Source organism: Corvus kubaryi, unplaced genomic scaffold (genome assembly GCF_017639235.1).
Source record: "Corvus kubaryi isolate FWS band 111438036 unplaced genomic scaffold, C.kubaryi_AGA036_p1.0 130, whole genome shotgun sequence".
NCBI classification, from domain to species: domain Eukaryota; kingdom Metazoa; phylum Chordata; class Aves; order Passeriformes; family Corvidae; genus Corvus; species Corvus kubaryi.
In genome coordinates this window covers 3,849,408-3,875,678 of record NW_024580665.1, presented here as the reverse complement: position 1 = coordinate 3,875,678, position 26,271 = coordinate 3,849,408, and the positions used below count along the sequence as shown (strand labels likewise).

The 26,271-nt window shown below is 41.1% G+C and overlaps 1 protein-coding gene across 2 annotated transcripts; it reads right to left on the bottom strand.

The window, feature by feature from the left end:
- Positions 1–370: 370 nt before the first annotated feature.
- On the bottom strand, positions 371–24,362 carry VSIG1 (V-set and immunoglobulin domain containing 1). Of its 2 annotated transcripts, XM_042028915.1 has the most exons (8): positions 24,117–24,362; positions 20,798–20,958; positions 14,784–14,891; positions 8,534–8,732; positions 6,775–6,930; positions 6,008–6,127; positions 5,146–5,272; positions 371–3,726 (listed from the first exon to the last, which is right to left on the bottom strand). In XM_042028915.1, exons 1-8 carry the CDS (start codon positions 24,151–24,153, stop codon positions 3,543–3,545), a joined length of 1,092 nt encoding a protein of 363 aa, XP_041884849.1. In that variant the 5' UTR covers positions 24,154–24,362; the 3' UTR covers positions 371–3,542. The 2 variants fall into 2 exon arrangements, with proteins under 2 accessions (XP_041884849.1, XP_041884856.1); XM_042028922.1 differs by lacking the exon at positions 14,784–14,891 and having other exon boundaries at positions 24,117–24,350.
- Positions 24,363–26,271: the final 1,909 nt, after the last annotated feature.

The following is a 26,271-nucleotide window of genomic DNA, read 5'->3' as shown; positions in this document are numbered from 1 at the left end:
TATGGAAATGCAACATGTTTGATCTTCAGCCTCCAGGAAAGGGTGAAATGCAAGCTGGCAGTTTCCACAGTTTGACTTGCTGGGATTAAGGTAATGCAATTAATTTTGATAAGCAAGACAGAAACTTACAACCAAATACCTTCACCCAGGACTTTAAATGCATCTTAAATCACAAAATGCAGGTTAAATTTCACTGAGGGGACTCATTAAGAGCAGAAGGGATAACTTGCCTGTACAGTAAACTCTGGCCATGCAGACCTTGATTGAAGGAGGAACCTGATTGAGTAAATGTTTCTTATATATTGCACAGGCACTGCTAAAAGTTTGATTTGAGAGCAGCTGAAGCTGAGTTCTGTGTTCATTCTTGATCTTTGTGTAGCAAAAAAACCCTGCCACAGCTCTGTAGCTTTGTACATCTGCTTCCTTAGGAGATGGTGGCTTGAATGTTGGCTTAGTAACGGGTGTCTGTATTAATGATCCCTGCTTCTTAGGGGAAGATAAATTGGCCATGCAGCAAAGACTGTTGGAACATCTAAAGCAAATTCTGAAAAATGTTTCTGAATCCTGCATAACTCTGCAGGGTTTTAGAGCTACACACTGTGGATCAATACTTAATTTGACTTGTGCTTTGCCAAGAGTATCAGTGGGAAACTAGGAATGGTGCCCCATAATTTTTAATAAACTTTAGAGACTCTGTAATGAGAACAAACAGCTGCCAGAAGGCTTACAGAAAACACCTCACTATGGTAAGAAACCCCAAATACATGTTATTTGCCTTACCTCCTCACTCCCAGCAGCCTGTTTTGCTTCTAATTTTGCCTTTTTACTAGCATCTATTACTCACTGGTGGTTAGAAGTATGAGAGGAATCATTAGTCAAGAACATGGTCAGTTGTTCCTTTCTCTATATAAAAACATTAAGGTAACGAGCAATTTCTACTTTTTGAACAAATATAAAACCTGTGGTGTTCTAGGAAGACCCTACAATCTAATAGAAGATACTGACAACTTCCCCAGAACATGTTCCTATCTTGCTGTAGCAAGTTATGTAAGGAAATGCCAGCAGAAAAATGTGTGGAGGTGAGATGAAGGAAAGATTAAAAGAAATATGACCACATAATAGAGTCCCCTCTTCAATCACGATAGTGCTGTTGCAGAGGTGTGGAAAGGTATAGCAATAAGAAAAATGTGACCAGAACATGTACATGCAGGAGATGGCTTTAGAAGAACTAATACAGCTATAGCAGTGACATGAAGACATCTATGTTTTCCCATGAAGGGCAAGAGTAGAAGAATGCTTAGGAATGTCAGATAAATTATTTTAAATTATTGCTGCTGTCAGCCAAGCCGGGGGCTCCTTTGGACCAGTAATTGATTTGAATTTTATCATCAGGAAACACCTTCAGTAAGAAATAGCACCCAAAGAGCAGCAGGTAGTACTGACTCTTCCCTTGCTGTTTCTGAGTGTGTTTAATGTCATCATCCTGCAGGTTTACACAACTTGGCTGTCAATATAAGACATTTTCAGTAAGCTGCTCAACCTGGATTGAAGGATGTGACTTAAGAATTTGGCCTGGCATAATTGCCACAAGAGTTAATAAGAGCTGCCTGATCAAGGAGACTTCTGTGTAGATCCTGATTTGAGATTTACCCTGGATATTTTGGGGAGAGAGGAGTCTGGGGATCCACTGGTGCAACATGGCAGTGTTGGTATTAGCAAGGGCTTTACCCTCACAGTCTGGCACAAATAGTTTTTAGCTAAAATAGTGTTAGAAGAACACTATAAATGCTCTGTTACTCTGGAATGAAGCTAAACACTAGGACACACCTATCAAAGAAAAATATTTGGAAGCCAGAAAACTGCCAGGAAAGGGCAATTAATACAGTTATTCTTGAAGATCCAAAATAAATCTTAACTAGGATCTCATGCCTTGCATCCTTAAATGTTGCCATATATTTTTCTTTTTTTCTTTTTCCTTTTATCTTTTTTTTTTCTTTTCTTTTGAGCTCACTATCTTGGTAAACATACTTATAGCTGTAGGAACTGAACCTGAAAATTTTAGCCCAGAAATCTTAAATGTTGCATATAACTAATGTTTATAGTCTAGGAGCAGTCACCAAAGGATTTATGAATATTAGATCCTGTGAAAGACTGAAGTGCCAAAAACCTCCAGATCCCTGAGCCAGATATGTTTTCCTGCAGTGCATGAGACTGAAAGCAGTGTCTGCCTGTGTCAGCGAGGACCTGCCTCAGGCAGTTCAGCGTGGAGCTGCAGAGCCTGTGGGTCTGTACTTGCCTGAGCCCTGTGGTCCTTGAGCTCTTCTGAATGTAGTATCTTTGCCTTTTTGAAAAACTGAGTTTGTGTAACTTTAGAAATGAGGCCCAGAGAGAAGGGGTGTCTAGTGACCCAGGTGTGTGTGTGCGGTTCAATTCCCTTTCTCCTTCCAAGAGGGTGCTCATCACTTGATTGCTGGCTGTCAGTGTGCTTTGCACCACTTACCGTCCCTCTTGATGCTTTCGCCTATAGAAGATAGATTGTTACACTGAGATGAGAGACCAGAAGAAAAGTAGCATGAGTTTGTTGCTCAGTGGGTAGGACTAGCCTGGAAATAGATTTAAATCATCTCAGGCAGAGGAAGCAATCCGAACTGTATAGAAGGCACTATTACTCCTAAGTTTTGAAAGCAGCTGTATCTGTGTGTCATGAGGAATGTGATGCTGTGTGAGCCTATTGGAACAAGCCTTGCAAAGGATTTAGATCTCCAGCTCCTGTTGTGTGGAACAGTCATTTGTATCTGAACTGGGCACCCAAATGCCAGTTCCATTAAACTGAAAACCAGAACTGCTGAAACACACAACTCTGGAATGCTGATGCCCTTGGGAACTTTGAGCCAAGAAGCTCACTGTTAACACAATGTATTCCATGTCAGGCAGCAACAGGGTAAGTTTCTGGGATTTTTTTTTTTTTTAGCTTAAGTGGAATTCAGACACCCAAGATTTCATTGGCTCAGGTCTTAACATCTGTTTCAGCATTCTGATGACATTAATGTAACTTCTTTTTACTTCTGATGTGCAAAATCAGTTCCTTTAAACACTGCAATGTACTGGCCATAATTATTGTTCTTGGTGCTCAGGAAGCAGGCTGGCCATCACTATTTCTGGAGAAGGCTGCTATGGTTCTGAACTGTGTGGACACATAGCATTACTGGTGGTTGACTGGAAAGCTCTTACTTTGACAAATGCTTTAGCCCATTTCCTAATTAGTTTTGCAAAATAGGTTGGATAAATCTAGATGATATTCTTTTTATACTTAAATTTTTGTACAGTATAACTAGATAATAAAAGAAATTTGGTTAACTTTAAAGGCCAAATCTTCTGCTATTCACAGAGTGCCTGTGTAATAGATCTTTTTCAATCCACCCCAGTGGCTCACAATACAAATGCCTGTTTAAGTTTTAGTCATGCTTCTATGTTAATTCAATGACAACAATTTTTGTATAAAGGGGTCCAAAGGTGACGAAGAAAACTCCATTAAATAAACTCTAGGCTATTTCTTCTTTTTCTGCTTCTTGCTTCTCATCGTTTTCAGGTGTTGCAGGAGCTGCTGTTTCATCAACACTTGGATATTCATTTGTTGCATTGCTTGATGGAACTGTGGTTGCAGGAATGTTTTCTTCGTTGGGTACCTGAGCATAGTCTGCATTGGATTGTTTCTGAACCATTTCTCTGCAGGAAGACAGGATTAGGATTGTGATCTCGCATGTTGAAATCCCATGTACACTAGAGTCTTTCAAAAGAATGAATCTTTGTATTTGCTATCTGAACAGTAACCCCCCTGTTATTACAACTGTTCCAAGATTGTGTGAAAAGGTTACAGCACCACTGGTGCTGAGACAGAAAGAGTGACAGCATATTAGCTAGTAAGACATCTGCATCGCTGGTTTAAGTGATCCCATTAGAATAAAATGGATTTTAGTATGTTTAAATGCTTTGCCAGGGAAGTGGAATGGGAAACTGAGCACTGGCAAACACAGTGTCTGAGGAGGGATAGCAAAACTCACTGCTTGGTGTGAGCTTTCTGGGAAATTCCATGCAGATCTGGTGTCCCATTGAAGTGCATAAACAATAGAGTTCAGTCAGAAAAGAATTATGAAAAGACTGAAATCTAGAAAAGTATTATAAAATATATTTAGTCTTTTAGAAAAGACAGAAATCTAGAAAAATATTTTTAGTAACAGGTATTAATTCCATTTATCTTATCAAAACCATAATAAACCAACTCCCAGTATTGAAGCACTTTCACATGGTAAAAAATATCAGATGCTAGTGGATTAGTTCAATGTAGTAAGATTTATTAGGATCCAAGTACAAAACTAGATGTTAATGCTGCATCAATTGAAAGCAGAGATCATGCATGCATGACTGATCACTGGTCTGGGTTAGCAGAATTCCATGTTAGGAAGCCTTAGACCTGTGCTACAGGGAAGTCACATCTTTTTCTGGCCTCAACTGCATGTAGTTATTTAGCATTTAACATCAAGGGGCTAAATACAGTCTATATAGTGCATGAGATTATCCCTATTCTGAAGATTTGGCAGTTTAAGGGAAAAATGAGCAACCAAATCACAGAGAAAAAAACATCTCCAGGGCAGGATCAAAATGGTCATTCTGGGCTCCATTCTGTTGTCTAAAGCCTGCAGTTTCCTGCAGTTTGAGATTCCTTGAGTATCCCAAGTGTGTGTCCTGTAATTTCAGGTACCACTGAACTGAGCCCTCTGTGTTTACATCCCAGTAAATTTGCTGAGGTGACCCTTAGCTGCTGTTTCTTTTTTTACTTCCTCCACCTGCTTTTAACAGACCCCATTAACTTTAAATATAAAGAGCTGATTTTAGAACTTGACACTTTAGCTTGTGTTGTTCAAAAATATTTGTTTCACTGTTTTAGATACTGCTAAGTGTTAAAACAGGGAAGAGGGCAATGGCAACTTCTGTTACAAGAGCAACAGGTAAAAAGTCCCCCAAAAGCAGATGTTCACTCTGAAAGTTTTCTCAAAACTTGTATTACGCATTTTACTTTAGTTCTGGATTATCAGCAGTGCTTTACAGAAATAATTGTCTTAAAATGAAGCAAACAGAAATTCTTACTGCATCGCATTATTTGGTGACTTCCTATTTTTTGCCTTCTTGGTCAAGACCCAGACGATAATGCAAATTATAGCAGCTGCCAGAATTGCTCCAATCAATGCTCCAGCAACAATACCACCATCTGAATCTGGAAAGAAAAAGAAAAGATTACTTGACTTTTTTAACAGTAATAGTAGCAAAATCCCACAGAAATTTCGTGCAGGAGCCTTTAGCAGAAAGAAAGGATTGGATTCAAAGAACTCTTTCCAGGACGATGGCCAAAAATTCTCTAGGAAAGTGAGAGCTCTGTCCTTGTGTGGTCTCTGCTGCCTCCTTTCTCATTGGGTAGCTTCCTATCCCAACAAACTCTCTGTTCATGCCTGGCTAAGGGAAACATCGAGCTGTAACACGGACAACAGGTAAAAGCCTTTGCTTTTCAGTCACTGCAAACACGTACTGAAATCCAGGTTGCCTTTATTTCTGTCTTTCAGCTAGTGGTCACATCTACAGTGCCCCAGTCCTTGTACTACCACATTTCAGTGATGGTTGTAATTTCTGGGGTGGTGAGACCTCAGTGGGACTGTTGGCTGGAAGAAATTGCTCAAAACTCCATGTCTATCTGTTGTCAGTAAAGGCTCTGCAGTCAAAACCAGGTCCAGCTCCTGCTCCTTGGAGCAAATTAAGGTGGGGATGTTAAATCAGTTTTCTAGGTCAGTGTAAATTCTGGGCATGCCTGGATGAAAACTCTGGAGCTCTCCAAATCCTGTTCTATTCTTACTTGGGAAAAAAAAAAAATCTAAGCTTCAAAGTTGTTAGAGAATTTTCTTGCAAGCTGTGGATATCCTCCATCAAAGATGTGATTACTTTGATGCATTCCACTTACGTTTTGCTGTTAGGTCAAGCTCACAGGTGCTGTTCCCCAGGAGGTTGCTGGCTACGCACTGATAGTAGCCAGTTTCAAAGGTGGTGAGGTTGCCAATGTAAAGGATGCCAGAGTTTGGATCTGTGACAAGCAGGGAGCAGGTACACATTACTGTTTGTATTCTGTAGAGGCAAACAGTTCTCTGTAGTGGGTAACACAGAGCTATTCAGATATTAGACAAAGGGTTCACCAATTATGGATTTATTTGTGTGGGTTTTTATATTCTTTAAATATAAAACATTTACCTTCCTCTAAAATTGCTCCAGTGGATTCTGTGGGGGGGTATTAGAAGCCCCTACTCTGCCAATCAGTCTGGCTGATGTTTTACCCACCGTGATACTGTGGTTGTCTGTGTAACTCCACAAATGAACATGCAACAGGTACAGACAATTTTTGGGAGGGAAGGATGTGCTAGTACTTGAACGACAAATTGATTCAACTTAAATTCATTCAAAATTTCAAGGGAAGAGAGATGCAAAGGCATAAATATTTCTCCTATTTTAACAATTTAAAGGCATAGACAGGACTTCAACTTTTTTTTATTAAATAGAAAAAGCATCCTGTGTTTTTGACAGCTGTCAGTCGATTTGAGTAAGTAAAAATATGATTCTGTGACATTGACCATTAGAAGAGGAGGAAAAATTTTAATTAGCCTATGTGATACACAGCATTTGAAATGCTGGAATTTTGGATCTTGAACATGGTACGGTAGTCCTGTAGTTACATACTGAATTGTTCTGTCACAGGCTTGAGGGTGTTCTCATGGACTTTGTACCAGCGGTAGGTGGGGCGAGGCAACCCCTCTTCGCAGTTGCATAGGAGATAGATTAGATGGCCTTTTTCAGGTGTTCCTTCTACTTTGCAGAAAGGTTTTGATGGTTTGACTGTAAAATAAGAACAGACACATCGTATGTGGGTACCCAGGGCTGCAAACATTCGCCTCAAGTTCTGGTACCGTGCTGCTCTGAGCAAAGAATTGAACCCCATCTACAGATTTCCATCCAAGAGCAGAGTGTTGCTTATGGAACTGACCAAAGCCTCTTCCATAAAAAAATTGAGTAATATTAAATATATGTACATGGCCTAGGATACAGTTTTATTATCTTCCATTTGCATACTAACTGTTATTAGGGGGGCGTTGAAACAAAGACTATCAATTATTTTCGTTATGATGGGCCACTCACTATTCACCACACACCATTCTGCCACAGACCAGAATCATTTTCTTTAGAGACATGGCAGGAGCTTTTCCACAGAGAAGGAAAGGATCAAGGCCCAATTCTTTCAGTTATTACAGTTGTGAAGGAAATTAATCAGCTATAGTTTTGGTAAAAAATAAATCTGTTTTTATATAATGTCCTCACTTTGCACAAAAGGGAAGATTCTGTCTTTACTCACACCCATTGGTTTTCGTTTCCTGCCTACAGATATGCTTTTGTGGTTCTTTAGAGCACTGTCAGGGAAACTACCAGCAATGAACACAGCCCAACCAACAACTTCTCTTGGTTTTCATGTGAAAAGTGCAGTCTTTTACTCAACTGCTCCAAGATTTACTATGTATTTTGGAAATTTTAGATGAGAATTATCAGTGGTACTTTGATTTTTCAGGGAATGAGTTTACATGTATCTTTTTCTTATCCCTGAGAAGTAGGCAAGTGAGCCTGTAATCATGTTCCCATATGTTTGTGATTTGTCACTCTGACCAGGTATGAATTCTCAAGATAAAAGGAATTATTAGACATTGTTAGTACAATGTCTAGTACTCTTACTAGGAAATAAAACATCTCATTCCACTGCTTTTCATCCTTTCTGTTCTGCCAGTTCATGGTTGAACTATTGCTTTCTTCCATGCAAAACAGACTTCGTACTACTTTCAGCCAACATGTACTAAGCTTCTAGAGCTTTTGGGAGCTGATGTGAGCCAGAACGCTTGGGTTGTGCTGCTGCCTCTCCCTAGATTTACACAAGTCACCATGATCAACATGAGGTAAAATTAGCGAAGTTTTGGACTGTGCTGGGGCTGCATGTATTGGTTTCAGTGAGAAGTTGTCACTCCCAGCTAAAAGGGTGTTTTATTTTAATCAAAACTATTATCACTTTGTTTTCCAGTATGAAAAATAGAGTGAAGTTGGGTAATTCCAGCCACCCTCTTACCTGCTTACATAAGGTAACTTTTTGAGAACACAGAGTGACTCTGAAGGCCAGTGGTGGGAGAAGGAGATTTGGCTGCAGTTCAGGCAAAGGCAGCTGTGGAGTGGAACCAGGTCAGCTGTAGCTGGAAGCTAGAGGGCACCCAGGCTCTGCCTGCCTCCGAAGCCCTTGGAAACACTCTGCAGCAGTGACTCAGGGAGCTTCTCCCTGCATCACGGGCCTTGTTTACCACAGCCTGTCATTCCCTCTGGCCCTATGTATTTTGAGCTGTGAATTCAGTGTTTCATAACACGGGAAGGGAACAACAATACAGCAATAGAGAGGGAAGGCGCTTACCCAGCACACTGACAATCACAGATTTTTGACTCTGTCCAGCATCACCCTGAGGGCTGAAAACTTCACAGGTGTAGGAACCAGTGTCTGAGGGCTGCATGTTGGAGATTGTTATTGATGCATTCCCTGGACTTGTTGAAGCTGTTATCCTGTTCTTAAATGCTCCATAGGAGTAAGACTGGCCTCCCGAATAATAATAGATCTGCGATAAAGAAACAATTGTTAGTTTAATAACAAAAGATCTTCTTGCTGCTTTGTTCCATACTCAGAATATATTTGATTTCCAATTAAAGCCAAGCAATGTCACCCCCTTTCTTGCCTCCTCCCCCAAGAAAGCAGAAATGAAAACATGGTACATTTGAATACATATTTCTAAAGGTTCTTAAAAGACAAACTTTTCTGAAATGGCATTTTTTGCTGTGTAATTGACAGTAGCTAAAGCTTTGTGGATACTCCAAGCACAGACTGATGCATTTGTGAAAACAAAGGTGAGACCATTGACCATCATATGACAATTCTACGAAAAAATGCTGTCATGCACAGTGAGTAATGATATTAAGTGAAGCATTGGTAATTCGTGGTATCATTAATAAGCGGCTCAGTAGAAGATTATGACAAGGATGGACCTGTCATTGGTAAAAGTGGGTGGTTGCAGAGCTTTCCAAATACAGAATCTGGCAAACAGAGAACTGAAATGAATTCACAAGCCAAAGGTCTAAGCAAACAAGGCACCTGATCTGTTGGCAGTAAATTTGAAAGCCATAAGGATGCAGTACAAGAACAGAGCAGAGTCATCACACATGCAATTAGAGCAGCCATGCTGTTCTTATTTGTGTCATCAGTGTTGGAGGCTGTGTCATGGACTGTCTTGGTTTTTTGAATTTATACCAGGGAGGAAGTAAAGAATACCTGTTGGCCTCAGTGTTTGGAGGGGTTCCTATTTGGGATCAAGAAGTTCCCCTTTTACTAAGTAATAAAAAAATGTTTTGCCAAATGATAGACATAGCAAGGATAAATGTTTCTAAGGAATGTAACATTTCCTCCCGAGTAAAAATTGCTGATTTAACATTGACTGATTTCACTGATTTCAGTAGCATCGACTGCTCTTAGCAGCACTGTGGAGTAGAAGTGGCCTCATAAGCCTGAACTTTTTGTCTGCTGATGGAAAGGAGAGGTAGAATTGTGGATCCTGGATGGTAGTCCGAGCCTTGGGCCCTGAGTCTGTTCAGGAACTGCAGTATCTCATATGCTCTGGGGTAAATATAATTGTTCTCAAGGAGTACCTGCCCTCTGTCCAATCTAACTGCTCTGAAACCAAGACCTCAAAGAACAAAGAAGTGGAAAACTATGATTCATTAATTGTTTTTCTGAGGTGTTAATGGTATTGTTGTATAAAAGTGACAGTATTTGGGATGGGCAGTATGTTCTCCCACGGTCTACATGCACAAACTAGGCAAAGTGAACAGTTCAGCACACTCAGTCATTTGTTTAAACTGGTGAGAGGTGACCATATAGAATTACAGGTTGTGACCCATATTGATCTAACATTGTTCTTACAGGCAGTATTCCAGAATCATCAGTGTAAATGTATTTACTGAAGTTGAACTAACAGTATGCTTTTTAATGGAAACAGTGGGAAAATGCTTGTAGGAAAAAGCTTCACAGACTCCTCTTCACAGGCCATTCTTACTTGACTAGTATAAAAATTTCCTTTTGGTAAAAGTTCTCTGCCTTTTAGGGATACTGCAGATCCCCAGTAGAGAAGTATAATTTGCTTTACTTTGCAGATCAACTGATTGCATTTTGAATTAAGAATATTTATTCTTAATTCTATTTATCCTCCCTGATATGGTGTTGACTGAAGTCTTTAAGAAATGTTATCTAAAAGCCTTTATTAGCTTAAGGCAAGGTACACCCCAAAACTGTCAGAGCAGGACTGGTTTATGCAAAGATACGGCTTTGAAATGAAGGTCAGAACCCAGGTTGCACAACACCAGCAGCTCCAGGACTGCAGCTTGGCCTCATCTCAAGTGCAATTTTGCATACTCCTCAGCCAGACTTTATCTTTCCCTGCCCCAGGTTTACAAACACCAGGTACAATTGATGCAGGGCTCTGAACACCAAAGCATTCCCAAGGTGTGGAACCTTGGTACTGCAGTGGGGAAGCATAAGAAGGTCCAGGGTTAGCTTGGTGTCAGACCTGGTTAGAAAGTCTGCTGAAGCTGGATACTCCTCCCAGTTTCCATTGTGTGCATGCAATACCACCAGTTTTAAACCTGATTTTATGCTTTGCAAATGTCTAGAGATGGAACTCTCTTACAAAACCGGAGTCTGGATGGAGAGACTGTATTCCCTGCAGAAGGAGAGTGTTCAAAATAGGGAGTTTGGTTTAAACAAATCGCTCATCAAAAACGTTGTCTGCCTGGAATTACAAAACCACATTGGGCACATTAGTCTCGGTCTACATTTATCTGAGCAATAGCAGAGTATTATTTATCACTGTTTCTTTCAAAAGTCTGAAGTTACAAGAACTGTGACTTCTGACTTCACACTCTTCTGGCTGATGTCCCTGGATAGCTCTCAGCAGTGGTGGGCTGGATTTCCATCTCCTCTCCATCAACTGCACCTGTTGGAGTTGGGCAGTGAAAGGGGTTCCATCAGCTCTTTACACTGATGTGAAATTAAGCTCTACAGTGAATTAAATGAAGTAATGTGTGTCTTGCTGCAGCATGAGAGGAGTGGTAGGCCCATCACACCCTATTAAAAGCTTGATTGCTGGAAAAAGGGGCTAATTTCTACTCAATGTACCTACCTCAGAGTGATCTGGGATTTTTTGTCAGAGTAAAGAGTAGAAGAAGGGGTCCACTGAATGCTTATTTAGCCACAGCATATCTTCCTGGAATAAGACTGGCACTGCAAGTCTTAAATGCAGTCAGGGCATGTCAGTAAACACTGTAGAGGAGCAAGTGCACCTCCTTATATTTGACCTGGAGTGAGGTGAATTATGTGCTTAAATCCTCATACAGTGCACTGAAAAATTAACCCCCTGTGTTCTCTCTTTCTGATTCAATGAATGCAGAGAAAATATTTTGTGTACACTGTTAAATCTGAGGCAGGTGTCAACACATCAGAGACTATTTCTTCTCTTCATGGATTCAAACAGAGTATTTCTGGGTTATTTTTTTTTCAACCATGAACATAAAGGCAGTGAAACATTCTCAGGCAATGCATTCAGTTCCTCTGCAGGCTCCTGCCTGTTCTCTGTTCTCTCCTGTTTGATGCTTATCTCACTGGCTCTGGAGTTCATTGCCTGAAGGAAGGTGGTAATCACCAAAAAGGCTGAATAACGTTCTGATTAATTACTGAGTGTATATCTTGTCCCAGAGGTATGATTGGATTGTGTACACAGGAAATTTCATTTAAGAGGAATATGTTTCAGTTAATTGGCTGTGAATTCATAGTCCATTTTAAACAATACACTCAAAATGAGTATTTTAAACCCTAGTTCAAAGTGGTTTTATGCTGTCCTTGAAAAGGTGGTTTGTGGCTTCCAGAAAACTGAAATGAAAATTTTTGCAAAAGTGTTTCTGTTCCAATTCATAAGTAAAAAGCTTGTTTTCTGTTTAAGATATGGAAAACTTTCTGGTTTTGGGCAACTGACAGCTAATGTTTCCTCCTACAGACACACATCTCCTTGACATTTCTTTCCATTTTACCTAAAACGTGTGTAAGGGAAAACTGTATATTTAGTCAATGGTAGACTTTTTCTGGAAACCTTTTTAATCTGGTGTGATAAAGATATCTTAAGTGCACCATCTCGAATGCAAAAAACCCGACAAAAACCCAAACCAAAAGAAATCTGCTGCGCTTCCCTTCAAAAAAAAAAAAAAGCTTTTTATGTCCTCAAGCAAATCATGGGCAGCTCTAATGAAGTTGATGATTTACCAGGGTAGAAACAATACTGAGGGTGCATTAATGCTTGTTGCTCCTTCTTACCAGCTAGTTTGTTCAGGCAAGTTATTATATAATGGTGCCTTTTCACATTTCATGGAAGCAGCTGCCTGGGTGACTAAGGAAACAACTGACAGAAAGAGGAGCAGAGATTATCTCTCCTAAATCTGTTGTCCCTCAAAACTTCCTAATCTGAGACACCTGTTTCTGCTAAACAGCAAAGCTGCCCAGAAGACATCTCCCTGACCTTAGAAAGGGTCGCAGCTCAGTTGGTTCCTCAACCTGTGGGCCGGGCAGTGCCCTGCTGTCTCCAGCCAGCCATCCTTCCAGGCTTTCTGAGGCAGTGCTGTGGTTACTCTTCATGTCCACAGGCAGTTTCTTCTAGAGTGATGGTGTGGAAAGTATTTGCCTGCAGAGGAAGCAGGCAGCAGAGCTGATGCTGAGCTGAGGACTTCCAAAGGCTGCCAGATGTTTGGCAGAGTGTGAGGAACCCACCCACAGGTTTTCTTTGTACAACTTCTATAGAAAGATCTTCCTTAGGGTGTGAAGGGGGTGTGTGAAGAAGCTGGCAGGAAACTGGAAGAAACATGTCTCCCTCTGCTGTTCTTTTTCTTCTTAGGACTGGACAAATATATATCAGAATTTGCGTAAATATGTGTCTTTCAGATGGCTTCGGATGGACTCGTTCATAAGTTCTAGGTCAATACTCTTCCATCCCCATCTCCCAGAGTCACTGAATCACAGTGCTGTACATGCCTAGTACTTATGGATATCAAAGTTATGAGGTTACTTGAAGGTTCATTACAAAGTGTCCTGCTTAATCTGCACAGAATCCTGACTCCCTGACTGGGGGCAGTTTCAGGACATGACCTCCTCTCCAGTACCTGTCTTTCTTCTCCCTTTCCCCCACCAGCACATGTAAAGCTCTAGCATCCTGTTGGATGATGTTTTTCTGATGGATTCGGCGTGTGACTCACAGTATTTGCCTGGAGAGCTGGAAAGCTCCAGTGTCCAGAGGGCCCTGTCATCGGGTTGGTTTGTCATTTTCTGTTTGACATTTTCCCAAGCTACTAGAAAATGGAGGATATTAATGACTTTCCTGGTTTGAGATCATGATCTCTTTTTGAATTCTGAGGACAGACAGAATTTATAAAATAACAACAAGGGAAAAAAATATTCATCACTCCCTTAAGCATCTTACCATCTAATTAGAGAACAAATGCTGCATACTCAGAGCGTTAACGAAGGCCCAAAGCTCAGATTCTGAACTCAGCTAGCTAAGAAAGCAAATGCTCACGCATGTGTTGGTTTCTTCAGCATGTGTCACATGCCTGGGTCTGGGCCCAAATCCCTTATTTCATCCACAGCTTCTTTTCACACATTTTTGTCAAAACTCTGATCTGCCAGAAGGTAGTAGGGATATTATGTCCTGCCTTGCTGGGATTTTTGCATGAGAATTAAGGATATTAGCAATGACTAGAAGCGTCTTGTCACAATAGCGCATTGATAGAAGAAGAAAGGGAGGGAGTCAGAAGCCTTTAGAGGATTAATCATTCAGCAGCTTTAACTGATGCAAATACATTGGAGGAGCAGCTTTCATGTTCTCACAGTATCATTCTTGTGGCTGAACTATCAGTGAATAATTCCTACAGTGCATCAAGCACAAACACGTTTTCTTAGTGCATTTGGTGTGACTGCTCTTCAGCAGTTATTATTAGACCTCAGTTTACATTGGGCTGTACCCTGTACTTCATGGTGAGACAGGAATCCTGCTGCAGCCAAAGCAAGTTTGGAATGGATTACAGCTGGAACGCTGAGCTGACAGCTGAGAGGAAGCTGGTTCAGCTCAGTGTCAAGATCCATCACATCTCAAAATGTTTTTATATTCTAGAAAGGAGATTCAGCATGATTATTTTTTCCTATGTAAATATGTAGCCCCAAGATTGGGCTATCCAGTCTTGCTCGCATTCAGCCCAGAGGCTCCTGGTGGGTGCACACACCCTTCAGATACCCTTTGGGTAGAATATTCCTGAAGGTGCCGGTTCAGCCACCTAGAATAGGTGTGGGGAAAAAACCCCAACACAACAGCTACTTCCAAAATAATTTTGACAGAGAAAAATGAAATAAAAAATAGGGTGAGTTAAAAATTCTGAATGATACATCTGATTCAACTTATTTCAGTCATGTGCTGGTTTTGAGATTTCAACACAGAATATGAACACAGGTTTCAGAGTAGCACAAATCTAGTAGAAGCTATTTAGCTCTTTTTTCCCCCTTAATATTATGGGGATTGTTTTCTTACCTTGTATCTCCAGCTACATCTTCCCCGTGCATCTGTCACATACACCGTCTTTTGACAAAGACTGACTGACTTTTCATCCATACTCAGAATACCATGACACGGGGAATGCTGTATTTGAGTAAAAATGTGCTGATCTGAGAGTTAAATGAGACTTTAAATGTTCCCCCAAAATCAAAGAGCCACTCCTCCACACAGCTCCCCACCTACCATCCATGCTGATCACAAGGGCAGGGTGCCTCATGCTCGGTGTATTGTGCAGAAAGTATCTCAGGCCTTGTCAACTGCAAGATGCAATAGGAGCTTATTCCTAAGATTTACTTAAAATTAGGCAAACTAAGATTGAAGTCTAATGTTTGCTCCAAGCACCCCAGTTACAATCTGACTATTTTCTGCTAGGCTGTACTTCCCTTTGTGATAACCACAGGCAGGCCACCATAGTCCCACTGACATCCAGAGTCACTCCAACTGCACTGACATGACAACAGCATCTCCATTCCTCTGCATTGGAGGTGTTGCCTCTGCTTTCCATGAAGCTGTTCCTTACAGTGCCTGCTCAGTCATCTAAGTGCTAGATAAAACTCAGTTTTAAAAAATCACCTCTAGGCAAAAAGAAATGCTTAGGTATGAGAGAGGCCCTTTCCAGGAAGTTTTCCTGTACTGCCTCAAGAGGTGCTTCACACAGGCTCATCTTTCTCATGGGCTGGAATGGACTGCTCTGCTCCCAAGCTGGTGTCCCCTGCAGCACTGACAGCCTCTGCAACACAGGATCTCAGGTTTCTTGTGGCTGAAAGTGTGTGAAGGTGTCCCCCGAACTGCTCAGACTACATGGAGGGGAATTTGCTCATTCAAATGCTTTTATGGAAACCCCACACATACAGGGCTGGCTGGCCTCTGGCTCTCCCGCGTGGTAGCCCAGTGTGCACAGCTGTGCCTTGCTTTGTGCTGGGCAGCAGAGCTGTGCTGGCATTGGGACTACTGATAATCTGAATTTGGGGTGTCAGGGTGGAAGCAGCCAGCACATCTGTGCTCAGGTCACTCTTCTTGCCTCTTTCCTCCTTTGGGCTTTCTCTCCCTGTCCCCTGTTGCTGACCAATGTGCCACAAGCTCGCTTTTTTTTAGAGAACGTTTTCATAAGAAGTCTGTCAATAATTCTGTTTTGCCTATAAGTAACAGGCATCCATGATCTTTACTCTCATAGTGAATTTAAAATTTCGATCTTGGTTAGCCAGGTCTTGTCCCTGATCATTTCACTGACTTTAGCTGTGGGTGGCCTGGGCTGGAGGCTCAAGGTGTGGCCCTGGTTAGGTTCAGGAGTTGTATTTAGCTTTGCAAGGCTGCAGCCGCGCCTGTGAAGAGTCAACAGAGGCTTCAGCTTTCAAACATTTACTTAGGTGCCTTACACTGGGGCCAGCCAAGTGACTCAGAGCACGAAATGAAGCAGAGATGTAGGTCTTAGCAGGAGCTGAGGCTTTACCTTATGAACCAGGCCAGGCTGTGATGTACTCTGGGTAAGCAGAATAGTGTTAGCCTCAGTTTGTCTAGATGTAAAATAGAGATCGCTCAGTATTGGAAAGTTCTCAAGATCTTTGGCTGGGAGTCATTATTTAAAACTTAAATTTAATATTAAAGGACATGCTGCTAAGGGCTAAATGGCAAGAAGAAAAAGTTAAAAATATGCATGGCATCCTATTTTCCATGATTTTATACTTGCATCATTAAGTTCAAGTGAGGGAAATTACTTCTACTAGAGAAACTTCTCAGGAAAAGAGCAGAGTTACGCTCAACTAGTAAAAAAGGTCTATATTCACACATCTTGTAAAGTTGTGCTGTCTTCAAAACAGTGCTGTGAACACCTGGCTCTGTTTGCTGCCTCCCTTTTCATCGTGCTGCCTGTGAGCAGCCTGGCTGTGGTGTAACTGCCGTGGTCAGAGCTGGCAAGCACCTGTGGCAGCACTGGGGAGGGCGGGCAAGGCAGAACAGGGCATGAAAACACCAGAACAAGCAGTAAAAGACAAAACCAACCTCACAGAGGCTGTGCTGGGAGGCAGCTCTGCATCAGTAGCAGGTCTGCAAAGTAATGAAAAGCACAGCCTCCCCTTGAGGCAAGGTAAAACCTGTTGCTGAATGCTTAGGGACATTAAATTAACACTGGCACTGGTCCTGATCCTGGCCTTACTGATTCCACTCCAGCCAGGACTGTACCTGAGCTTATGGATCTCAAAACACTGCAAAATCTGTACGTAAGTGGCAGTGTAAAATAAAGGGGTACCCATGGCCTCTGCTTATTGTATGTTATGTCCTAAAATCTAGTAATAAAAGCCAAAACTTCTTAATGGTATAGATTTGCCTTAATTACATGTAACATTCATAAATGTATATAATATTCACAGCTTGCTCTTTTATTTGTTGCCACTGTAGAGAGAAAGGGCCATGTTCTCAATTGTTTAAATAAACAGTATTTATTAAAATCAATAATTTTTTCCACACGTATTTGTTATAGAGAATATCTCCTCTGCTTAATCTTTTTATTATGAGTGTACTGCCCATGTGAATAATGTGGTAATCAAGACAGCTAACATTTAGTAAGATGTCAGGAATATTTTAAAATGTAGTAGGTGGGAGAAGATGTATTTTCTGTAATTTTTCACAAAAGTTGTAAGTCTCCTGTCTTCAAAATACTTGGCAGAACTTTCCAATTTTCAAGAATGGAATTTGAAAATGTTATCCAATTAGTTGCTGAAAAAATTGGCAAATTTTGAATAGAGCCAGAATTTTCAACAAATTTTTCAGGACAAAAATATGTTATTTCTAAGGAAGTGTTTGGTTTTTTACAGATCTGTTAGAAGAATCTAAATGTCTCAAAAAATTAAATAATTTCATTCCACTTAAAATGCAAGCTATTGTTCCGGTGCTCGGTAAGATACGGTGCCAGTCTTTCCAATATAGTTGGGTTTGTCATCTTACCAGCATATTAAATATATTTTTGAATTGCACATTAGTATTGTTTTACCTGAACATTGAAAGCCAAAGCTGGCAACCTCCTCCATTGCCATGCATATGTTTCCTACTTGGAACAAAATATGAAACTTAATTCAGCTATGTGCCAAGCCACCAGGGCAAAGCCAGGTTTGTAGAGAGATTATATTTTTGTTTAAACTTGTAGAAGAAAAACATGTGGGCTTTCAGGCTGCCAGTCCTTTCTGAAAACTCAGAAGAGTCACCAGCCTGAAATAGAAATACCAACCTCATTCAGAGGGAGGGTGAAAATCCAACTTTATATTCAGCTGTGTTGTGTGATTTCTTAAACCATATTTTCCACAAGTAATCACAGTCCTTTCTTCCCAGTGTTCACATTAACAGCATTAATTTTATTGTGAATAGGTTCAAAATGATAAGGAATGGCCAGGTGGTGGTAAAAGGATATAGGGTTAAGTAATATAAGAATGAATGAGTTGCTGAAAGCATTTCAAAAAGAGCAGTGCCCCAGTCCTGCACCCTCCAGGGGCACCAGCAGACTGCAGGGAGCAAAGGGAACCCTCTGAGCCTCACTGAGCGTGCCAGCCCACGATAACTGGAGCTGCAGTGAGAGGAGATGGTGCCTTGGTGCTCAGGGAGAACAGGATTGGCACTAAACCATGGCCTTTCCAGATCGAACTGACTTTATGTCAAGAGAAGGCAAATCATCCATCACAAATGCAGACATTACAAATGTGCTGCGGTGTGAAAGTGAATTTGCCATGAAATTAGTTTCAGATGGGGAAATCCAGCTGCAGTTTTCCCCAGCAGTGTTTCTTACAGACCTTTTAGGCACAGCTTTCCCATTGCCTGCAGTGAGAGCTGCAGAAGCCGGGAGGGAGCACTGGAGGGATTGATCCATAAGGTTTCCCTGACATTTGGTAGTCTTGCATCAGTTAGTTCTTGTTGAGCGTATTCTGAACCACCCACAGAATTTTATGATTATAATTCTCAGGGGGTATTTTTCTCATCATTACTCACAGTTTACAAATGGTTTTCCCCTCCTGGATCTCTTGAAACTGTGTGATTCTCCCTCTAAACTACTTACAGCTGCAATCTGCTTATTTCTCTTGATTGTGACCAGAAAAATGTATGGCATTTAGGGTGTTGCAATATGGGAAATTGGATGCAAATAGAACAGAAAGACTCTAACCAAACCTGGAGAAGACAAGCTTGATCTTATGTCAGTACTGTACTTCCCACCTGAATGAGCAATTAAAATTTAAGATGTAACATACTGGATCAAAATAATAATATATTGTACAAAATGCAATTTAGGAAACCTGCAGCTACCACCCTTTCAGGAATAGTTCTTAATTTAATAAAATAGTTATAACTTGAGGAAAGCAAACAATGAGTAACAACTACTCACACAATTAATCAGGCAAGGTGTGCATACATCAGTCTGGCATTCAGCTAGAGTTAGAATTTGGGATGGGCCCAGAGTTTGTACTTAGCACTGATACAGGCATAATCTGTGGCTGTGATATACTGCAGGAGAGTGAGCACTTCTGTCTTAGGTTAAATTGTAATTTCTTACATACTGGCTATTGCTGTTCAATGCCAAATACGTTACAACCTGCACATTCTGCAAATTACAGCTAATTCTGTGTAATTGATAAACCAGATAGAGGGTACAACTCTATCAGCAATGGCAAACCTCCTACTGTAATATTAGGAAACTTGTGAACATGACAAAAATATCCTGAGTGTGGACTGTGACACTCCTCTAAGTCAAATCTCTTTACATCAACTCTCAGCTGTCACACCAGGAAGGAGGATTGAACTTTCAGAAGAAAAATGCTGGCAACAGGATAAAAACAATGGGAAATGATCGTCCCACAAGCACAAGCCTGACACCAGGGCATGGAAAAGGAATCCCAGCTGTCTTCAAGGATTCAGCAACACTTGTAATCAGGATTTCTTCTTACAAAGGAAGGAGTTGCTGACTGCTCAGGGTCAGGACTGAGCTGATGGGAACTCATACCTTGTGTGTTATGCTGGGAATGAAATTCATGGGTTCATTTTCCCACCAAAACATCAGATTAATGGGTAGCTCTTGAAGTTTGGGCAGTAGTGTGAGTACATATAGGCAGTTACAGATCCCATTCCTGACTCCTTCCAGGCAGACCAGGCTGCTCTGCAAGGTCTTTACAGCCATGTGAGAGGCTCAGGCAGTGGTTAGAGCAAGTCACTACCTGCTATTGATGTCCTTCCCAATCCCATCTGTGCTGACACTCCAGCCTACAACACCGTCTCATTATACCCCCAGAGTAAGATATTGTTTGGCTCTGCAGCCTCTTGGGGTCTCAGGAAGGGCAGGGACCATTTGCCCTTGACCTGTAATTGTTCTGTTTCCACAGTGACAGCCATGGGATGCTGTGAAATACCAATGCAAGTTTGCTGTGGCAGATCTCCTGCTGTGATGACTTTCTGCAGAATGCTGCCAACACTCCTGCTGCTCATTTTGTGCCCACAGTCCACTGTCATGCACAGCACCTCTTACTGATCTGCCAAAAGGCAACTGCAGTGCCTGAGTCAAGAGTTCTCATTTGACCCTTAAATGGGGAACAACACATTGTCATAGGCAAGGGCGTCTCACCAGGAAAGCAGCTTTCACAATGGCAGGAAATATCTGCCAGACAAGAGAAAAGGGAGCTGGTCCAGGGGCTGCAGCGCTTGTGTGGTTTTTGGACACCTGGTCTTTGCTTCACGCTTCCTGTGTGACTTGGAGCAAGTGGTTTGAGCATCTGAATCACTTTTGTACTTTCTCATCAGTTTGTGACGGCTTTCAGGCATGTCAGTGGGAACCAGGAGCCTAGATAATTTGTTCATCTGCCCCTAAATTTTGCCGCACCCCAGTCCTTAGTATCTAGGGTAGGAACCCCAACATTACCTGGTCTGTAGTAAGGATCACCCTATCAAAGGTAACAAGACTCTTTGAGGACTTAGGGATATCTTAAATACAATTTCATAGTAATAAGAAATAAATATCTTACGGTGTGCAGCTGGCTCTCTTTGGCACTGTAAAAACTCCACTGAATAAAGAAATTTCCCAGCGGTCCAGGACTGGTGTATGTGCAGAGGAGGGTTGCGTTTCCACCTGTCGTGACATTCACTGTCTTCTCAGGGACGGTCACCACAACCCCGCTGGCGTGGCCTGTGGGCAGTAAGTGTGGTGAGGAGAGATCAGCTGGGGCTCGCCCTGGGAGCCCTGCAGGAGTGCCTTACTCGCTGTGTGACTGAAGAAAGCTGTAGGATATATCTGGCCGTTCTCCTTTTCAGCACAGTTTCCCTCAGGCTTTGTGTGAAAATTTCAGTGATAACAAGCTGTGGCTGGGTAAAAGCTAGCAAGCAAATAAATCCCCCAGAACACCTCTGCCCTTACAACAAATAATGTTCTTAAAAAGCAGAGTTCCTAAACCCATACTTGTTCTTGTTTGCTGATACTCATATTCTCACTAAGAGTCAGTGGTTAAACGGAACCTTTCTTCTGCACTCACAGTGTTTTCCTGTGCTTGCACTCTCATTCACAGCTGTGTCTACCCATCTCTTACACCTTTCTTGCCCTTTTTGGCCTTTTTGCAGTTATTTCTTTAGATGTCTGGTCTCCTTTACATACACCCTCACCTCAGGCTGGAGCCCAGCAGCTTTTCTCTGCTTTTCTTTTGTGAATTACTTTCCTTTTGTTTCGGTTTCTAAGGGCTTACCTCCAGAAGCTGGGGTTTTTTTCTAACACTATTACATTGGAAAAATAAAACTAAACTTTTTGGAGCTGCTTTTACTATGTGGGTTGTACAGAGTTCTTTGATAACTCAATCAACCCTTTGTGTTGTGCTCAAAGCAGAAAGGGAGCAAACACAACTTGTGAGCCCTTCCCATAGTTTTCTGGTCACACTTGACTACACGATCATAGTAATTAAAGGAATCAAGCACCACCTTACAGTATTTATCTGTTTCTATCCTCTGTGTAAATTACTAGCCATGATGGCACATGACAGCAAAGCTAGAGCTGTCAGAAAAATAAGTCTGAATTTCAGGGTTTTGGTAGGTCACTGAGTCCAGCTTCAAAGCCAAGGTCTAAAGATTCAGATGGAGAATGTATTTCTTTTGAATGGCATGGAAAACATAAGTCTTTTGGAGCTTTCAGTGCAAAAGAGACAAGGTGAGAATTTCATGTTACAATAATTTTCATGTGGGTTTATTGCATATATTAATGATAGACACAAAAGATGTGAAATATTTTTCCCAATGCAGGATCTGTACATCTTATGTTTGGGTACTGCTTTTGAGAGTTTAAGCAGAACCTGCAGCAATACCAAAGAGTATTTTGCTGAAATTAACAGCCCTATGTGAGAAAACATTGTTTATGAAAAGAAACAATCTATTTTGTCTTTTTTTTTAATGTAAATATTGCAAATTCATAAGTTAGTACAGTATGCAAACCTATCTGAACTCTTTGCATACTGTTTTCTGTGTTTGATGGCTTCAATAGTAAAAGCTTACTGCAAGGAAGAAAGGAATAATATACTTTCTGTATTGGTGGTGGCTAGGATGGAAATTAATGGGTTTAAACTACAACAAGATTTATATTGTATGTGAAGACAGTGTCACAGGAATGGCTGGAGACCGACCTAAATGTGTCAAACCTGCCTTGGGGAAAGAGGGCATCCCAGGCTGGCTGTGAGTCCTACTTGTCTTGTGAGTTCACAGCAGCTTACTCCTTACTGAGATCTAATATGAATGCTGTGCCATATTACTTTAGGTGTCTCAGTTCACTGTTCTCAGCTTTAAGAATTAGTGTTGGCCAGAGGATGACAGTTTCTTGTCACAGTTTACATGTATTTATTTTCTGCTCTTTGCAGGGTTAAAGTACCGTCTTTCAACACAATGTTATTCTACTGAAAACATCAATTTTCCAGTCATCTGCTCCACATATTTACTTTATCATTCTCTGGTTTTGGAGTCAGGAGTGCCACAGAGTCTGACTGTTACAAGCTTTTCCCGAAGAAATTGATTTTAGCAGAAACGACTCCACAAAGCATTCTAGGTTCCATAAAACTGTATTTTGAAGAAAAACATTTAATTGAAAAGATCTTCACTCAAGTAAAAAGATACCGTCAAAACCTATCAAACTGACATTGTCCAGTGAGGCTGTTTAAAGCCAATAAAAATTGCAAGATTCATACATACAGGCCTTTTGGTTTAATTTTTAAAAAGTGCACAAATAAGAAATAACTCAGTGAAAACAGCTAGTGTGAACAGGACCATAACTTGTTAAAAATGGTTGATCCATGTCTTTACTCATCAATATTATAGTGAGACTGTTTCCTTCCCACAGAGAAAGTCATTGCAGTTAATTAGCAATCTCCCACTTCCACTGAAGTCCTTTGCAGTTTTCAACATTCATTAAATTAATCCAAGTTTGCTGATCTTTTCTGAGCCATGACAGAAACCCACAGTCAGTGGTGCCCATCAATATGAACACATTGCTAGTCTTAAATCCAGAATTTTCAAATTAGAGGACATTGCTTTGAAAATTATTGGTACCTACCCTGAATTACTTTTCATATCTAAGGAAGAATCTGTTGGGTGTATATGTGTGTGAGAGTTAGAACACTGAAACTCCAGGAGCAACTACTTAAAATATTTCTGTGGCACCCAAACCAGATAATTCCATCTGGAAAAGGAGATGCTTTCATTTTCTGTAGTGGATACAGGGGCTGTTCATCTCCATGGAGCATTAGACTTAAAGTGACTGCTTCTGTATGTATTAGAAATAAAGCTCAGCACAATGAAATGCCCTCGAAACATGAATAATATATAGTTTTTACTATACCATGAAATCCCTAGATTCCACAAAGTATTATGTCCTTGTTTAATTTCAGGGAAATCTAAAGATTATTTGCATGCTTAAAGCTAAGCATCCCCCCCAAATTTTTTGGTGGTTGAGGGACTGATGCATCATTTTCCAATCCTATTATCAAGGGGAGAAAAAAGCCAAATATGGAAAAACCTGACCTTGAAACACTTGAAAGACCTGAATTCTCCATACGAGAGCTCTTTGCCTCTTCTTGACATCAGAGCAAAGCATTAATCTACCAAAGCCAAAATTCTGTTCTTGAGCAAAAACCTCTTACCAGGCAGGGGTCAGTTTGTGGATTTCCATAAAATGGTCTGGCAGTATAGCCACGATTTTCATTCCATCCTGAAATAATTAATCTTGAATGTTCTCCTAGTTTGCCAGTCAGGTTCACCTGCTCTCTTACTTCAAGTTCCTTTGTCCCAGTGCTATTTCAATCAGTTTGTTATTCTTACCTGCAAGGACAGCTAGAATTGGAAATATCTTCAGCATTGTCACACACACCTCCTCGATGCTGGGAGAGAAAAGAGATCAGGTGCTGCTTCTGGCTTCTGCTGAAACTCAACTGTTTTATTTTTTGAGGTAGGTTTTTTGTTTTCCTTATCAGCTGCGTTTCAACACGTCAGTGAGCTGTTTCATTCTCCTTTATCACGCCTGCCTTTCTCTGACTAGTGGTGTGACTGTTCACTTGAAACCATTTTGTGGGGTTTGAGCAACTGAGGGTTTTGTTAATAATAAACCTTTGAATCAGAGGAGCCCAGATTCTCCCACTTTTGCCAGGGCCCTGCAGTATTTGCCTACCTAAGTACTTCCACTGAGTACAAGAAAAGTGTTTGTGGGGCTATTTAACAGCCAATCTGATTACTAGTTGGAGTCAGGCCTAATATGAATAATCTTTATTTCCCATTAATTCTGTAATTTCCTTTTAAAAATGGGCATATGTAGATAATACATTGTCAGTACATTTTCAATTCAAAACATGTATCTTATACAGCTTTATACAGAATGGTTACATTGGACACATGATTGCCTTGGAATTTCCATACTGCACTCATCAATAAGATAACATACCAAAATGAAGATCAAATAAAAGTTATCTTCTGAACTGTTAATGAAATCTGTTTCATCTAGTTTTAATCCATGAAGCTGGATGTTACTAATCAAAAAAGGGACAAGGTGAATATGTTGATTTTTATTTAAATGTTAATACTAGATTTTTTAAGTGAAAAAGCAGTGGATGAAGGTTAGAACTTGAAGAACTAATTAGGATAACTTAAATTTCTCTGTCCTTACTGGTTTCAGAACACACTCTGAAGCTCATTAGGAACTGAGGGTGTTCAGCTTCCTGCAGGAGCCAGATTTGCTTTTTGTGCTGTGTCATTTGGCTGAGGCTGATTCAGAGCCCTGAGCTGTGATGGGAGTAGCTGGCTCTGGCACAGCCACGGGGCGTGAGTGCCTCACATAGCAGAGGGCAGCATTGCCTTGTACACGTGTGCCTGCACCTGGGACCAAGGCAAGTAACATGGCCAGGGACTTTTTTCTATGCTTGTTGAAAACATGGGACTAGTTCATGCCTGATGATCCCATCTTTATAGTGGCAGGAAGGGCAGCCACTTCCTCTGTGGCAGGAGTCATGCTGCAGCATGGGAAGCCCTTTTGGAAGGTGGGGTTCAGCATCTGGCCATGTGTGGTTGGAGGGGAAAGGTATGACCAGGCTCTCCCTCATCTCTCATGTGATGTGGTGGTAGATTCTTCAGCAAAGAAGTCAAGTTACTGGTTGCATTTGTTACTATTGGGATCAGGTTTATGGACTATTTTATTCTGCCACATATTTCTGCGCATGGCAGATGCCTGAATAATCTCTGGGCAGATGGCAGAGTTTGATGATATTTTTATATGAGCTGTCTCCAACAGTTTTGGAGATGTCTCCTTAGTTCTGACTGTCAGCACTTCACACAGCATTCCCACAAAGTGGGCAGTGCCTGTCTTTAAACGATGGGAAGGGCAAGTCTTGGAACTGTTAAATGTCTTATCCAAGAATCACAGGAGAGTCCAAAAAGGAATATGTACATTGAAAGACTGAAATTCAAATTCAGATTTCTTCCAAAAGTTGAAAAGCACTTAGATTCACCTTCACTGAGGAAGCATGGAGGGATCACAAGCACACATGAGAAGTTCTCACTGGCTGTTCCCAAAGCCTAAAATGGGAGCTGCTGCTGATTTCCAACCATTTAGCTGTGCATGAGTGCAAACGATCTGAACATGAGACAACCTACACATACATTTCAGTGATTGCCTGTGGCAGCTCCATAATACCCAGGAGTCTGACAAGTAGCTCACAGAGCCCCGATCCTTTGCAAAACCAGCAATTTTCAAGAAGATGCATAAAACCACTGCTACCCTGCTGAGTAAACTGGCATGTGCACGATCCTGTATCTTTACCACGACATCAGTGTATCCTCTAATTCCCTCTCATCTATCAACCCCAAAGTCCTTTCTCTGGCATTTAAAGCCCCCTCAGCTAATACGTATTTTTGCTCGTTACATTCACTTTTTGCCAATTAAGGCTTTGAAAAATGACAGAACTACATTCCTGGAGGGTGAAATGCT

Coding starts and splice junctions, on each gene's coding strand:
- VSIG1 (XM_042028915.1), bottom strand. CDS start 24,153: ATGCTGAAGATATTTCCAATTCTAGCTGTCCTTGCAG. Junction 20,959..24,116: donor AATTCTAGCTGTCCTTGCAG/GTAAGAATAACA, acceptor TACTGCCCACAG/GCCACGCCAGCGGGGTTGTG. Junction 6,128..6,774: donor GCCTGTGACAGAACAATTCA/GTATGTAACTAC, acceptor TGCTTGTCACAG/ATCCAAACTCTGGCATCCTT.